Raw genomic sequence first — 14,167 nt, 5'->3', positions numbered from 1 at the left:
GCGATGCGGGCAGAAGGGGTCGGGCGCGGGGCGAGAGGAGCCGGACCCGGCGCTGGAGCGCGAGCGCGTCTGGCCAGGCGCACGCGGCGAGGTGGCGACGAGGAGGGCCTCTGTGGTCGGGGCTAGTCATGGGCCGAGCAGAGTCTGGCCATTATCCGGCCATTGTCTGACAAATGTATATGCAGTGTCCGACATGTATCTGGGATGTGTATGTCTGTTGTCTGACTATCGTTTGGCTACTATACGGGGATTATCCGGCTAGTGTGTAACCATTGTATGGCTTGTGGATAGGCAATGTTTGACTTGCTGGCTAGCTAGCTTGCAAAGATGGTATGTGGAGGAGCGAACGCGCGTTTCGGCCGGAGCAAGGCGCAACGCGGAGGAAAGCAGACGCGAGCGGCGCGTGGATGGACACGGCCGACCGAAGCGAGGCCCCGCGCGCAGCGCGCGGACGGACGGCCGGCATCGCAGCGGTGGGGAAGAAGGCGAGGCCGACGGCGAAGACGCGTCGCCCCTCGCGGCCATTCTGGGGGCATGTCGATGTCGAGGCCCCGACCGCTATCGGAGAGACGGCGTGACGCCGCGGTTGTGAAGACGAAGATGGTCCCGCCCGGACTGCGAAACCAGCAGCAGCGTGGTAGCATAGTAGTAGTACCACCCCACGGTGGGCGCCAACTGTCGTGGTATTCTCACGGGGGGCTTGCGAGTCGACAGATGCCACAAGGGCTTAGTGTGAGGGTAAGACTGCTGCTGATAGGCCCGGGAGCGGGTATGCGAGTAGCACGCGCTAGTTTACCCAGGTTCGGGGCTCTCCGGAGAGATAACACCCCTACTCCTGCATGTCTGAGTATATGTGGTATATCTGTAGTACAGAGTGCTCCTGGAGCTGTATCTGAGCTCAGTGCCATAGGCATCTGGCTTTGTATGTCTCATATATGTGTATGAGCTAGCTAGCAAGTGGGCATGAGAGAGCTCCACCGTGAGTGGGCATGGATGCATGCGTGTGTCAGCCTCCAGTGGATGGATGGATGGGTGGCATATATATAGGTGAGCTAGCTTACTACCTAAGCTAGGTAGTGGCGTGGGGGGCAAGTGGGCATGGGGCACCATGCCCATGATGGTGTGGCGTGATGTGCATGCCTCCTTGTCCCTGGTGCACTTTATAAAACAGTGCCCAGGGACAGATACACTGTAGATGATGTCGTCGCGGTACAGCCGTCTCGTCCGCGGTATGGACGTCACGTCGATGTCTTGTCGGTGTCGGGTCAGGCTGCAGTCGGCAGCCGGCCGGGCAGAGCAGTCGGACGGGGAGCCGGCAGGAGCAGCCGGGCAGTCGGACTGAGGGGCTTTGCTAGCCCCGATGTCTTGAATTATTGTCTCGCCGTCTTCGGGGTATCCGTGGACAATTACTCCGACACTCCTCTTTCCCCACATATAGCATACTACAGAATTCTTCAATGGCATACTGCCTCCTACATGATTCATCCTAGACACGACATACCACATACTCACATATCTTACATAGTATACTTCTTATGTCACGCGGCTGGCATACTCCAAACTATGGGCCTGTTCGGATCTCCTCTGGCTTCTCAAAACTCCACATATCCAGCTTCTCCTCCTCGCTTCTAACTTAACTAGCGATCGCAGGAACGTTCGGCTGCATCGGCAGCTTCTCGTGGAGCTGCAGCCCAGCTGGGAGGGCTCTGGCCCGTTTGGCACTGATTGGGCCAGCTGGAGGCAGCCTTGTTTGGGCCCAGTGCACCGATATGAGGGAGGGAGAGGGGTACCGATTGGTTGGGGATCGCTGGTTTCTTTTTATCGTGCGGGGGGCAGCGAACCGTTACCTTTGGCGGTGGCAACTCCGTGTAAATTGGGCGAACTTCTGATTCTTCGATCGGTGGAGCTGGGCCGACCGAGCTTCACGTTTTTGCACTGCGAGTTGGGTCAGCTTTGAGAAGTTAGCTTCTTGGAGCCCAAACGTTCGGGACAAAATTATTTATGAAGCTGGTGAAATTAGAAGCTGGAGGAGATCAGAACAGGCCCTATGTGTACTACATTTCTCCGTCACACTGTCTTTTCATGATATCATATACTCCTTACTGCACAAGGCATACTACAGGCTATATACTACATCCTACACTCTGCATATTACATACTTCTTCCATAAAACTATATATATACCAGATATCCAATTCGGCTCAGGGGAGCATTTGCTTCTGTGTGCCAATTCTTTTTTTGTAAATGTAAAATGTGTACGAATTTTTCAGCCATGTACATATTGATGTCCAAATGTTATGTGCAAATGTTTAGGTGGAAAGCTAAAGCATTTAGATCGGTGCAAAAAAAAAAGTTGAACACCCATATTTTGGCATTTCTCAACCACGTAACTTTGTTTTTTTCACTGACAAAACGCTATGGTTCCAGTTCGCATGAAAATTGTCAAGCATGCTTTGGACATAACATGAACATGCAAAAGATTTTTTTAAATTTATTTGCTATTTTGTTTGAATTTACTGTTTACCGCAGGAGTACATGCTCCCCAGAGTCAAAACGCCATGCCCTTAGTACGGACAGCATACTCAGGCTATGTACTACAATCTAGTCACTGAACCCACCAATCTGAACTGTTAAAGTTTGCATCACACGTCAAGATTTTGATATAATAATAATATAACAGAAGGATTTATTATCTTCAATAGTACTCCCTCCGTAAACTAATATAAGAGTGTTTAGAATACTAAAGTAGTGATCTAAACGCTCTTATATTAGTTTACAGAGGGAGTATCAAATTATTTTGAGGGCACAACAAACTGGATAATGAAAAGAAATACAAGTTTATATGGTGCCATAGAAGTTTGGCGTGAATAGAAAATATAACTCACGCCACAACTAAACTAGAGATGGTCTAATTCATGTCTACGCCATCTTTGATCCAGAGGCATGTCCACAAGTACTGTTGTTCCCTGGCTGGCCGCATGCCATGCAACACCTGGTTCTTTACTCCATCACGAGCACCATATGTTCTTTCGTATAGTCCCCGTCGAATCTTCAAATTATTCTGCCGCACAACTCAATAACCGTACCTAAATTCTCCATTCTCTGAATTACATGCATCATTCTATTGTATTGCTGCAAAAAGAAAGAGATGATGTTCTAGTGCTATTACAAGTACCAATCAGATGGATAGTATATATACTCACTCAAGGGGAATAGCGATCCGTGAGTTCTCTTGCTCAACAGGATCTTTCTGTCCACCATGTCTTTGCATACTGTTGGATCCAATATAAAATTTGGATTCTGTTTTGGATCACAAAACCTCAGCGCTGGATTTATGGGCAGTGCTATCCGTGATCAAGCTGTACATATCTGCTATCTGACACTGTCCTGTCACTCTCCCACCTCTTTTGTTCGAATACGCGTATCCCGTCTATCCGTGCGTATTGCCGTGCACCCCCGTACTAGGACGCCGATATGGCTGTTTTTGCCGTGTCCGTGCTTTTTAGGGTATAACCCATGGGGTGTAGTAACATATTTCTGTGTATATATGTATCATGTTCTGAATATCAATTATTTATTAGTTTCTTGTATTCTGAATATCATGTTCCTTACGTACTTTTTCTCCTTGAAAGAAAATGGCATTAGCTTGGATGGTCTCGAAGGAGAATAGTTCACATTGTGCAGGAGGAATTCTTGCAGATGATCAGGTTATTTGTGATTTCCAACCTTTCAAAAACTACTCACTTCTTGTTAAATTCTTCTTAATGATAAGTAGTTTATTGTTACAGGGTCTTGGGAAGACTGTGTCTACAATTGCCCTTATACTAAAACAGAAGAGTCAGCAGTCTAAGTTCATGTGTGCTGATTCAGATCCTTTGAAATCTGAAGCGCTAAACCTTGATGAAGACGATGAGGCAGTGACTGTTGTTGATAAGGCGAAACAGTCTATGAACGATGAACCCAAGAAGGATTTAGACGCTAGTTTATCAACAGCAGCTAGTACTAGTGATGTTAAACCATCTAGTAGTCATATGGATATTGTTCCAAATAGAATTGTTGAAAGCAAAGTTGAATGCAAGAAGACTAAAACAGGCACATCATCTGCATCATCGACCATGCGATCCATGACGAGGCCAGCTGCAGGTACTTTAGTAGTATGCCCTGCTAGTGTTCTTAAGCAGTGGGCTAATGAATTGAATGACAAGGTTAGTCAAAGTGCTAGGTTATCTGTTTTAGTCTACCATGGTGGTGCAAGGACCAAAGATCCAAGTGAGCTGGCAAAATATGATGTCGTTGTCACGACATACACAATTGTGGCGAATGAAGTGCCTAAACAGAATGCTGATGATGACCAAGATCAAAAGAATGGGGAAGAATCTTCTGTTGGTAATAAAAGAAAACCACCAAGCAAATCTAAGAAAAGGAAGAAGAAACTTAAGGATTCAGATATTGACCTTGACAGTGGTCCAGTTGCCCGGGTACGGTGGTTTCGGGTGGTTCTTGATGAAGCTCAGACGATAAAAAATTTCCGAACTCAAGTGGCTAAAGGCTGTTGTGGACTAAGAGCAAAAAGGAGATGGTGCTTATCAGGAACACCTATACAAAATTCAATCGATGAGCTGTACAGCTATTTCCGTTTCTTGAAATATGATCCATATTCTACATATAGCTCATTTTGTACAATGATAAAGCACCCAATTGCTAGAAATGCAGTCCATGGGTATAAGAAACTACAAACTGTGTTGAGGATAGTTCTCCTGCGTCGCACAAAAGGTGAGAGAAAAATGTGTATTTACTGCACCTATCTAAGAAATCGTTAACTGGTAACTGCATGGTTGTCTGGCGAGTGGAGGATTAATAGACAAATTGGCTGATGTTAATCAGCTACTCGGTGACCCTCTGAGGAAGGAATAATCGGCCAGTTAACTGATTAACCGGCTGTTTTTTTAATAGTGATAGTTCCAATATCCATGTACCAAGGGAGGGAATACATACGGCATGGTGGAGCCTGAGTACTCACGTATATATGATCTTTGGATATTTCATTGCAAACCAATACAATTCCAACCATGCCGCTTAGTACTTTCTATTAGTTATGGAAACTTGATGAATTATATCCAAGTTTAAATCTGCATGTGATTACACCATTTTTTGGGGGTAGGCATTCTCTTGTTCCATGACGTAGTTATAGGTATTACCGTGCGAACAGTTGGAAGAACAGAAGCTTTGAGTTACATGTCAGAGAAGATAGTAGGTTATTGATTTCGTGTTTGAGAACGCCAGGGCACCTGTATTAATATTCCTAGCCACTTGTGTTCAGTACTTTGAGTTACATGTCAGAGAAGATAGTAGATTATTTGATTTCTTGTTTGAAAACGCTAGGGCACCTGTGTTAATATTGCTAGCCACTTGTGTTCAGTATCCCGCACCTCCTTTCTCTTTTCTTTTCATAGAAAGAACTTCCATAGGGTTTCACATTGTATAATTTTGTTGGGAGATCTATAAACACATATTGACATGACTCTTTTCCATTTGCTACCTCTGCTGATCTCATATTGCTGTTTTTTATATGTAGAAACTACGATAAATGGAGAACCGATCATAAACTTACCTCCAAAGACAATTAAGTTGCAAAAGGTGGATTTCACAAAGGAGGAGCGAGCTTTTTATTTGACACTGGAAGAACGTTCTCGGCAACAGTTCAAGGTTGGTTAAAACTTCATGTTTATCTTACCTTTCCCCATACTTTGTTGATGGCCTTGTTATATTATAATTTTGTACTATTTGATCGCTAAACTGGTGGCATGTGCCTTGTCTCCACTTTCAAGTGTCATATGTAGGTAGAAGATCGTTGTCGTGATCTAGAGTCCTATTTAGAGTTGCTTGCAATCATTGGCTCATTTCTTAATGTAGGGTGTGTGCATGCAGTGTTAGGTGGTTTGGGATGAGAGCCCAGCCCAGCCCAGCCCGCAAGTACATGGTTTTGGCAGTGTGGTTTCGATAGTTTGCATCTTTTAATGGGTTAGCTGCTTCACTTGCTCCTATTCTTCAATTATGAAGCACCGATATGGGGACGGGGACATGTTGATACGGATAGCGGGGGTTTGAGCATTTTGCCTCTGTGGTGATTGCTGGCTTTGTGAAGGAAATTAGCACATGGGTGGTGGACAGAAGAAGAACACACGCCGAAAGATTTGGCAGTATTTTCTTACGACGCATGAATTTTTGGTGCTCGGCTGACGCTTCTGAGCCAGAGCGTTTTCTTCTCTTCTCTATTTCTCTTGCCACTTAGCTGAACCGATTACAAAGCTTTAAATAGCGCACACATGACACATGGTCAATCTAACAACTGCCTGATCCACTAATTGCTCAACTAGCCGATAGAAAAGGCCACCAACTAGCGATCTCACAACTCAGCCATCTCCTCACAACCTGGAGACAACGTCTGATCACTAGTTTCACACTTGAGCCTATCTAACAACTAGCCTTATCCATGCAAGCACACGTGCACCACTTCTACTAACTAACAACGCATGCAACTAATTAACACTACTAGCTTTGCATGCGTACACATGGCCACATCCCAACATATGCACACAGCCGCAGCTTCTAGTGTTACGACTACAAATTAAACATTATCTAATCCTATACACTTAACACTAATAACAAGATTAGTTCAAACAATCACCTCCCTAGTCTTATTATTTATTCCTCTCGTGAAGCCTTTTGTCCTTTTGTCGTCGATCCCGTTGGTGCAGCGCATCGACGACCGCAATTGACATCTAGTCACACCGATTGTCATTGCCGTTGGCTTCAATGAGAGGCGCACCTCCTACGCCTTCGCCGCATCTTCGTTGCTGGCCACACACCGTGTCGACGACTCCGATGTGGATGATGAACTCCTTATGGCAATGGCCTCCATGCCATGACAATCACCTCCTTGCCGCCGGTGGCACGACTTACCGGGCAGCATGTCCTTCTCCTTTGGTCGTGACGCAACTCGACGACGATGAAGGATTGGACCTCGACACACGAGGCTTTGGGGCCAATTGTTGGACAGAAGAACACACACAGAGAGGAATTTTTTGGTGCTCAGCTGACGCCTCTTAGCCAGAGCGTTTTCTTCTCTTCTCTATTTCTCATGCCACTTAGCTGAACCGATTACAAAGCTTTAAATAGCACAAGCATGACACATGGTCAAGCTCACAACTGCCTGATCCACTTATCGCTCAACTAGCCAATAGAAAAGGTCACCAACTAGCGATCTCACGACCCGGCCGTCTCCTCACAACCTGGAGACCATGTCTGATCACTAGTTTCAGTCACCCCTTTATGTGATCCAACACAATATCGTCGTCTTGTTGGGAGCCTTGTCTATCCAGCTGTCACTCGTCCGGACACCTCCTAGCCTCCTATCCTGTCTATATTTTGAGTCAGTTTGTCTCTGCTCCCACTCTAGTTCAATATAGTCAACCTTCTTCGTGTTCTCCGATATCTTCGTGGCTCCATCTCTCACCGTCTGTGCTTTCCACTCTCCAGTTCATTACAGCTTCAGGTCTATTCGGATGCTATGTGGGCTAGTCATCCCTCGGATCGCCGTTCACTTTTTGCTGTATTTTTCTAGGTGGTTCTCTCATTGCTTGGAAGACGAAGAAACAAACTGCAGTTTCTGTTCGAGTGCAAAGGCTGAGTTTCGAGCTATGGCTCTTTTGACGGTAGAGGTGACTTGGTTACGGTGGTTACTTCAGGAGTTTGGTGTTCTGTCACTACACCTACTCTGCTATTGTCAGTACAAGTGCTATTAGTATTGCATGTCACCCTGTGAAGCATGAGCTCACCAAGCATATTGGGGTTGATGCTTCTTTTGTGCGTGCTGGTGTGCATGATCAGGTTAATGCTCTTTAGCATGTGCCTTCCGGGTTACAGTTGGTGGATTTCTTTATGAAGGCCTAGACTAGAGCACAACACGGCTTCTATCACTCCGGACTCAGTGTTGTTGATCCACCAGGGGTTTGAGGGTGTGTGTGTGTGTGTGTGTTAAGAGTTATATATATTTAGCCATGTACCCCTTTGTATTTTCCATGTTCTATAAGGGGTTTTCTGCCATCACAATACAAAGGGGTACTCCGTGCCCCCCTGTCTCAATTTTTCTCCCCATCCCTGGTTGCCGCCCTCCCCTACCTCTCCCTCTCTTGTTGTGCTCTCTTCAGCCAACTTCCTTCATAGCACCCTTTCCAACGCCACACTATCTGTCGGCGCATCTCCGTCGAGGGAAATAAGCTTGGCTGGAACTCAGCTATGGTTTCTTTTGAGTTGGAATTGTGATGGAAACAGGTTCAGTGGTTTAAACCTGACATCACCCGTGACCCAAACTGCAGTTTGATGCGGGTGGGTTCGACAGCGAACATGTCTAGTTCTAATTAATCAGATTTTCCTCCCAGCTTGTTTTCCTACCGCTTTCCTTTGAAATTTTGTTTGTGGAATTCTTTATTGGTATTCTTATACCATTATTTTACATCTAGGGAGGTAAGTGGACAGTAGTTTCTGAGGCGTGGAGATTCTTTAGATCAACAGAAGCTTAACATTGGCATCCCTTATGGAAACTAGAAATGTTGGAAGTGAAATTTATGACTCCTGACATGCTGTCTATCCATTTCAGGAATATGCTGCTGCCGGAACAGTCAAACAAAACTATGCCAATATCCTTTTATTGTTGTTGCGCCTTAGGCAGGCTTGTGATCATCCTCTTCTTGTGAAGGGGCATCAGTCAGTATTTAAAGGCGATGGTTCTATAGAGATGGCAAAACAACTTTCCAAGGAAAGGGTAATAGATTTGCTTGCAAGGCTGGAAGTGTCAGCGCTTTGTGCTGTATGCCGTGTAAGTGAGATCTTTCCTCACTATTTTGAAGTTCATCTGTTTTCTCTTTTCTTTTGAGTGCAATCGTGCAAACTCTCATGTGTGCCATCTTTATATGAGATTTATGTGTTAGCATCGTTCGATATTTAACCCTGACAAACAATTGCCCCAACATTTGAGGGATTACTTTAGAAAGTTATCATCTATGTGATCCATGCCCCTATGAATCTAGTCCATCCAAACTTCATTGATGGGGGCCTATCTGGGAAGTTATCATGGTTTGACTCGACCATGGTTTGCACTAAGATATGCCTCCCTCTCTTGTTCACTCTCTTGGCATAAGACCTCATAGCATGGAGCCACACAACGAAAATGGTACCTGAATACATGAACTGGTTAAAACCTACATATTTTATGGGATATAATGCAAAACCTAATTGGGCCCTGCTCGTCATGGTAGTCGTATCCAGGGCTAAAATTCTGAGCCCAGCTTGACACCTGGGTAAGGTTGCATCCATTTTGCCACGATCTTTTCTTATGCACAGTGTGTGCAACAATGTAATAACTGGTCTAATTCATATTTCTAAGGAATACTTGTCGTTTTGATCTTATTGTAGTGGCTGCAATAATAATGTAACTTGTGTTTTTTGCAGGACACACCTGAGGATGCTGTTGTGGCGATGTGTGGTCATATTTTCTGCTATCAGTGTATATACGAGCGGATAACAACTGATGAAAACATGTGCCCCGTCCCTAATTGCAGAAACACGTTAAGTACTGAATCAGTATTTTCATCAGGGACATTAAAGATTTGTATCTCCGGCAAGACCAGTACTCATGCGATAGCGAGTTCATCAGCAGACGATGAGCTATCTTCTATCAGTCAAAGCAGTTACATCTCCTCGAAGATACAAGCAACCGTCGATATACTGAATTCTATCATTAACATGCATGCCCTTACAGACAGTGATACCATTGAATCAAATCCAAACCGAGTATCCCCTGTGAAAGCCATTGTCTTCTCGCAGTGGACTGGCATGCTGGATTTGCTGGAGTTTTCACTGAACAGCAATCTTATACAGTACAGGAGACTAGACGGAACAATGTCCCTCAATTCAAGAGATAAAGCCGTGAAGGATTTTAACATCGACCCAGAGGTCATCCCCCTCACCCAACTCGTCTCTTTTGCTACTTCTGGACAATCATCTGACATTATGCTGCTGGATGTCTTCTTTTTTCAGGTTAGAGTTATGATTATGTCATTGAAAGCGGGTAATCTTGGTCTGAACATGGTTGCTGCTTGCCATGTAATACTCCTTGATCTTTGGTGGAATCCTTATGCTGAGGACCAGGCAATTGATAGAGCACACAGAATTGGTCAGACTCGTCCTGTCACTGTCTCTCGTCTAACCATTACAGATACGGTGGAAGATCGTATTTTATCTCTGCAGGTAATTATCCGTCTTACACTTGTGATGTGAGTCCATGAGCACTTCTAATCCACATAAGGAACATGTGCTTGTTATTTGTTAATTTGGGGGATGAGAATTATGCACTACATGAATATCACTGATACCCTTTTACCATGTCAGTGATCGTCTCATGGTAGGTTTGGTAGAACCAGGGGTCCTACCGGATCTGCTCCGGAGGTTGTAGGGAAAGGATGGAGCGGGACAGGGCGATGATCGGGCGCGCGCCGGCGGCTGGGCGCCGTCGCGTCGGAGGGAGAAGGCGGAGGCGGCTAGGGTTCCGGCTCCTCTGGGAGCCGGGCAATAGTGATAATAATATTCTTATTGCTTAATTCCAAAAGGAGTCTTACAGCCTATATTTATAACCTAGATAACTTGCATAAGAATTAACCTAAGATAACTTGCATAAGAATTAACCTAAGATAACTTGTGGGCTTGCCCGGTGGGCCTCCTCCGGTTATAAGCTAAACCGGTCATAACACTTCTCCCCGCCTGCACAAACAGCTCGTCCTCGAGCTGTAAGGTGGGGAAGCGCTTGCTGAAATCCTCGAGATGATCAACCAGCATCAAACACCTTCTCGACAGCTGGGGCGGCCAGGTCGGCGGCGACGGCGTCCTCCGGAATGTAGTCTGCAACCTCCAGGTAGAAGAGTCGCGGGCAGGCGTGGCCGGGCGTGTAGGGCTCGTCGCAGTTGAAGCACAACCCTTGGCGGCGACGCTCGAGTAGCTCGGCTGAGGTGAGTCGGCGGAACGGGCGCGCCGCGGTCGCGGCAAGGGGTGCCATGGAAGCCTGCGCAGGCCGACCCTGCGCGGAATCCGGCAAGGGTAGCGACCCAGCGGCCGGGACGGTGATTCCTGCTGGATGGCCACCGCGCGGCGCTCGAACGCGCGGGCGTAGTACATGGCCGTCTGGAGATCCTGGGGTCCCTTAAGCTCCACGTCCATGCGGATGTGATCCGGAAGTCCACCGACGAAGAGGTCGGCCCGCTGCTGCGTCGTCACGCCCGACGCATGGCACGCCAGGGCCTGGAAACGGTCGGCGAAGTCCTGCACCGTGGAGGTGAAGGGAAGGCGGCCGAGCTCCGCCAGTCGGCTCCCGCGCACCGGAGGCCCAAAGCGAAGGAGGCAGAGTTCGCGAAAGCGCTCCCAAGGGGGCATGGCGCCCTCGTCCTGCTCGAGGGTGTAATACCAGGTCTATGCCGCGCCGCGGAGGTGGTACAAGGCGAGCCATGTACGCTCCGATGCGAGGGTGCGCTGCCCGCAAAAGAACTGGTCGCACTGGTTGAGCCACTTGAGGGGGTCCTCCGTGCCGTCATAGGTGGCGAAATCGATCTTGGCGAACCGCGGCGGTGTCTGGGTCTGAGCACCGTGTCGAGCTGGCTTGGAGGTGCGGAGCAGCGAGGCGGGTGCCGCCTGGTCGGAGTACTCCGGGTAGGGACCGGCGGAACCGGATGGCCCACCGAACTGCGGGAACGGAGTCGGCTGTTCGGGGGCCGTGGTGTAGACCGGTGATGGCGAAGACCCAGCCGCCCACGCTGGAAGTGGCGACGGGGAGGGCGGGAACCGGACCTGATGGATCGGGAGGCCGGTCGGCGAGGGTGCCCCCGAGCTAGGCAGGGGCGGCAGCGGGGGCTGGACGGGGGCAGCGGCTGCCGGGGACGGCAACGGCTGCAGGTGCCAGAGGGGCGCCGTCGATGGTGGCGGCGGCAGATGCCACAGGCCCGCGGCGGCTGGTGGTGGCCCGCTGGAGTTCCCCGTCTGGAACGGCAACAGCGGGGGCCCGCCGCCTGCGGGTGCGCCCGGGAACAGCCACGGCGCAGGGTGGCTGTAGGTGGCGATCGGCGCAGCTGGCGGGAGGCCGTACGCTCCTGCCATGTACTAGTGGTACTGGTTCATGTGGAGCCTTTGGACGGCCGTCACGAGCTGCTGCAGTGTGCTGGTCATCTGTTCCAGCGTGAAGACGGCGGCTGGTGGCGGCGCGGAAGTGATGGGGGCCGGCGGTGGTGAGGAGCCCGCGGCGGTGATCGGGCCCGACAGCGTGGGGGCCCCGGCGGTGGTCATCGGGGTGGACGTCATCGGGGCGGTGGTCATCGGCGCGGAGGTGACGACGGGCAGCAGCGGTGATGGCGTTGAAGAAGACATGATCAAACCCAAGCCTCTGGATACCAAATTGGTAGAACCAGGGGTCCTACCGGACCTGCTCCGGAGGCTGTAGGGAAAGGATGGAGCAGGACAGGGCGATGATCGGGCGCGCCGGCGGCTGGGCGCCGTCGCGTCGGAGGGAGAAGGCGGCGGCGGCTAGGTATAGAGGCGGCTAGGGTTGCGGCTCCTCTGGGAGCCGGGCAATAGGGATAATAATATTCTTATTGCTTAATTCCAAAATGAGTCTTACAACCTATATTTATAACCTAGATAACTTGCATAAGAATTAACCTAAGATAACTTGTGGGCCAAGCCCCTAACTACTGTCGGGTGGGCCTCCTCCGGTTATAAGCTAAACCGGTCATAACAAGGTTAGTTTTCTAATCTTTCTTGTGAGAGAACTGTCTGATAGGGGATCGAAATTCATTTCTGGTTTGGCACATTACGGAAGTGATGGTTAACAAATTAAGCTGGACAGCCAATAAATCCAAGTGCACGGAAAGCCAGCCAGGCAGCTCTTCTTAGGTTTACTACAATAACAAACTATTTTGACAATGGGGACAAGCAAACTTGAAATAGGATTACATAAATATTTGAAGCAGATGTAGAAATTGCCTTGTCATGGAGTCACCATTGCTTATAATTCCATGGTGCCTGTCTTACATTATTCCTGCATTTGTTAACAGGAGGAAAAGAGAGCGATGGTCAACTCTGCTTTCGGTGAAGACAAATCCAGTGCCCACGCTACTCGGCTCACTGTAGATGATCTGAGGTATCTGTTTAGGATATGATTGGGAGGAGGAGATGATCCCTTGTTGCGTTGCTAGCTTTGGAAAGCGTGAAAGTGGTGGCAGCATGTACGTTGCTTGCAATCTACCTATGTCTCTCCCTGCCCCGCCGAGGATCCAGTTTTGTCATGTTCCGATCGATCCTACATGTGACATCGGAGGGCCAGCTAGCTAGCATGTCTAGTGTAACGTACTTATGTCCCTGAGACCCTGAGGGGGCCGTCTGGTGTAACTGCCATACCCCAGCCTGTAGGAGAATTCTTGTGCGCTCTGTTCCCTGTGATGACAGGAGAGATCCATATGTATAGTGTGTCATTGACTCGTTGTACTGTGGCCATTTACTTTTTCCTTTTTTGCAATGACCCCGCGTGCATTAACAGACAGGTGGACGACCATCCCACTCGTGTTAGAGCATCTCCAAGAGGTTTCAGGGGCCCAATAATTCTTGGATGTGAAGTTAGCTCAATGGGAGGGGTTTTCTTTGGAACCTCTTGGAGATGAGATGCTCTAACACAGGGAACCTCAAGCATTAACAGACAGAGGGCTTTCCCAATAATTTCAGGGGCCCAATAATTCTTGGATGTGAAGTTAGCTCAATGGGAGGGCTAACAGCCTAACACAGTGAATGTACTCGTCCGCCTGAGAAACCTGCCCACGGGATGAGCGTGAGCCCTGACCAGATCGAGTTGCTGTCCACTTTTCTTCATCGCCGCGTCGCCCCACTGCTACAAAATCCCTTGCTCCTTCCCACCTTGCTTCACACGTAAAACCATCTTTGTCCTTCTCTTGTTTCTTGCCCTCCTCTCCTACATTGCAATGGCAATTCCACCGCCGGTCGCTTGTTCTTGTTTCTTGCCCCCCTCTCCTTCACCATGGCAATTCCACCGTTGGTTGCCCTGATTTCAGTGAAA

At 48.5% G+C, this 14,167-nt stretch overlaps 1 protein-coding gene across 2 annotated transcripts in view; it reads left to right on the top strand.

Annotated features, from left to right (window-relative positions):
• The window catches only part of LOC123165699 (helicase-like transcription factor CHR28), a 21,553-nt gene extending 7,956 nt beyond the window's left edge, over nucleotides 1–13,597 (top strand). For both annotated transcript variants that reach the window (XM_044583394.1, XM_044583392.1), the window contains 7 exons: nucleotides 3,633–3,707; nucleotides 3,789–4,773; nucleotides 5,576–5,706; nucleotides 8,660–8,878; nucleotides 9,511–10,014; nucleotides 10,099–10,308; nucleotides 13,155–13,597. In XM_044583394.1, the coding sequence (XP_044439329.1) occupies nucleotides 3,633–3,707; nucleotides 3,789–4,773; nucleotides 5,576–5,706; nucleotides 8,660–8,878; nucleotides 9,511–10,014; nucleotides 10,099–10,308; nucleotides 13,155–13,259 (2,229 nt within the window). In that variant the 3' untranslated portion in view covers nucleotides 13,260–13,597. The remainder of the gene's footprint in view (nucleotides 1–3,632; nucleotides 3,708–3,788; nucleotides 4,774–5,575; nucleotides 5,707–8,659; nucleotides 8,879–9,510; nucleotides 10,015–10,098; nucleotides 10,309–13,154) is intronic.
• Nucleotides 13,598–14,167: the final 570 nt, after the last annotated feature.

The sequence above is a fragment of the Triticum aestivum genome, chromosome 7D (assembly GCF_018294505.1).
Source record: "Triticum aestivum cultivar Chinese Spring chromosome 7D, IWGSC CS RefSeq v2.1, whole genome shotgun sequence".
Classification (NCBI taxonomy): domain Eukaryota; kingdom Viridiplantae; phylum Streptophyta; class Magnoliopsida; order Poales; family Poaceae; genus Triticum; species Triticum aestivum.
This window is presented reverse-complemented; position numbering and strand designations above follow the sequence as displayed.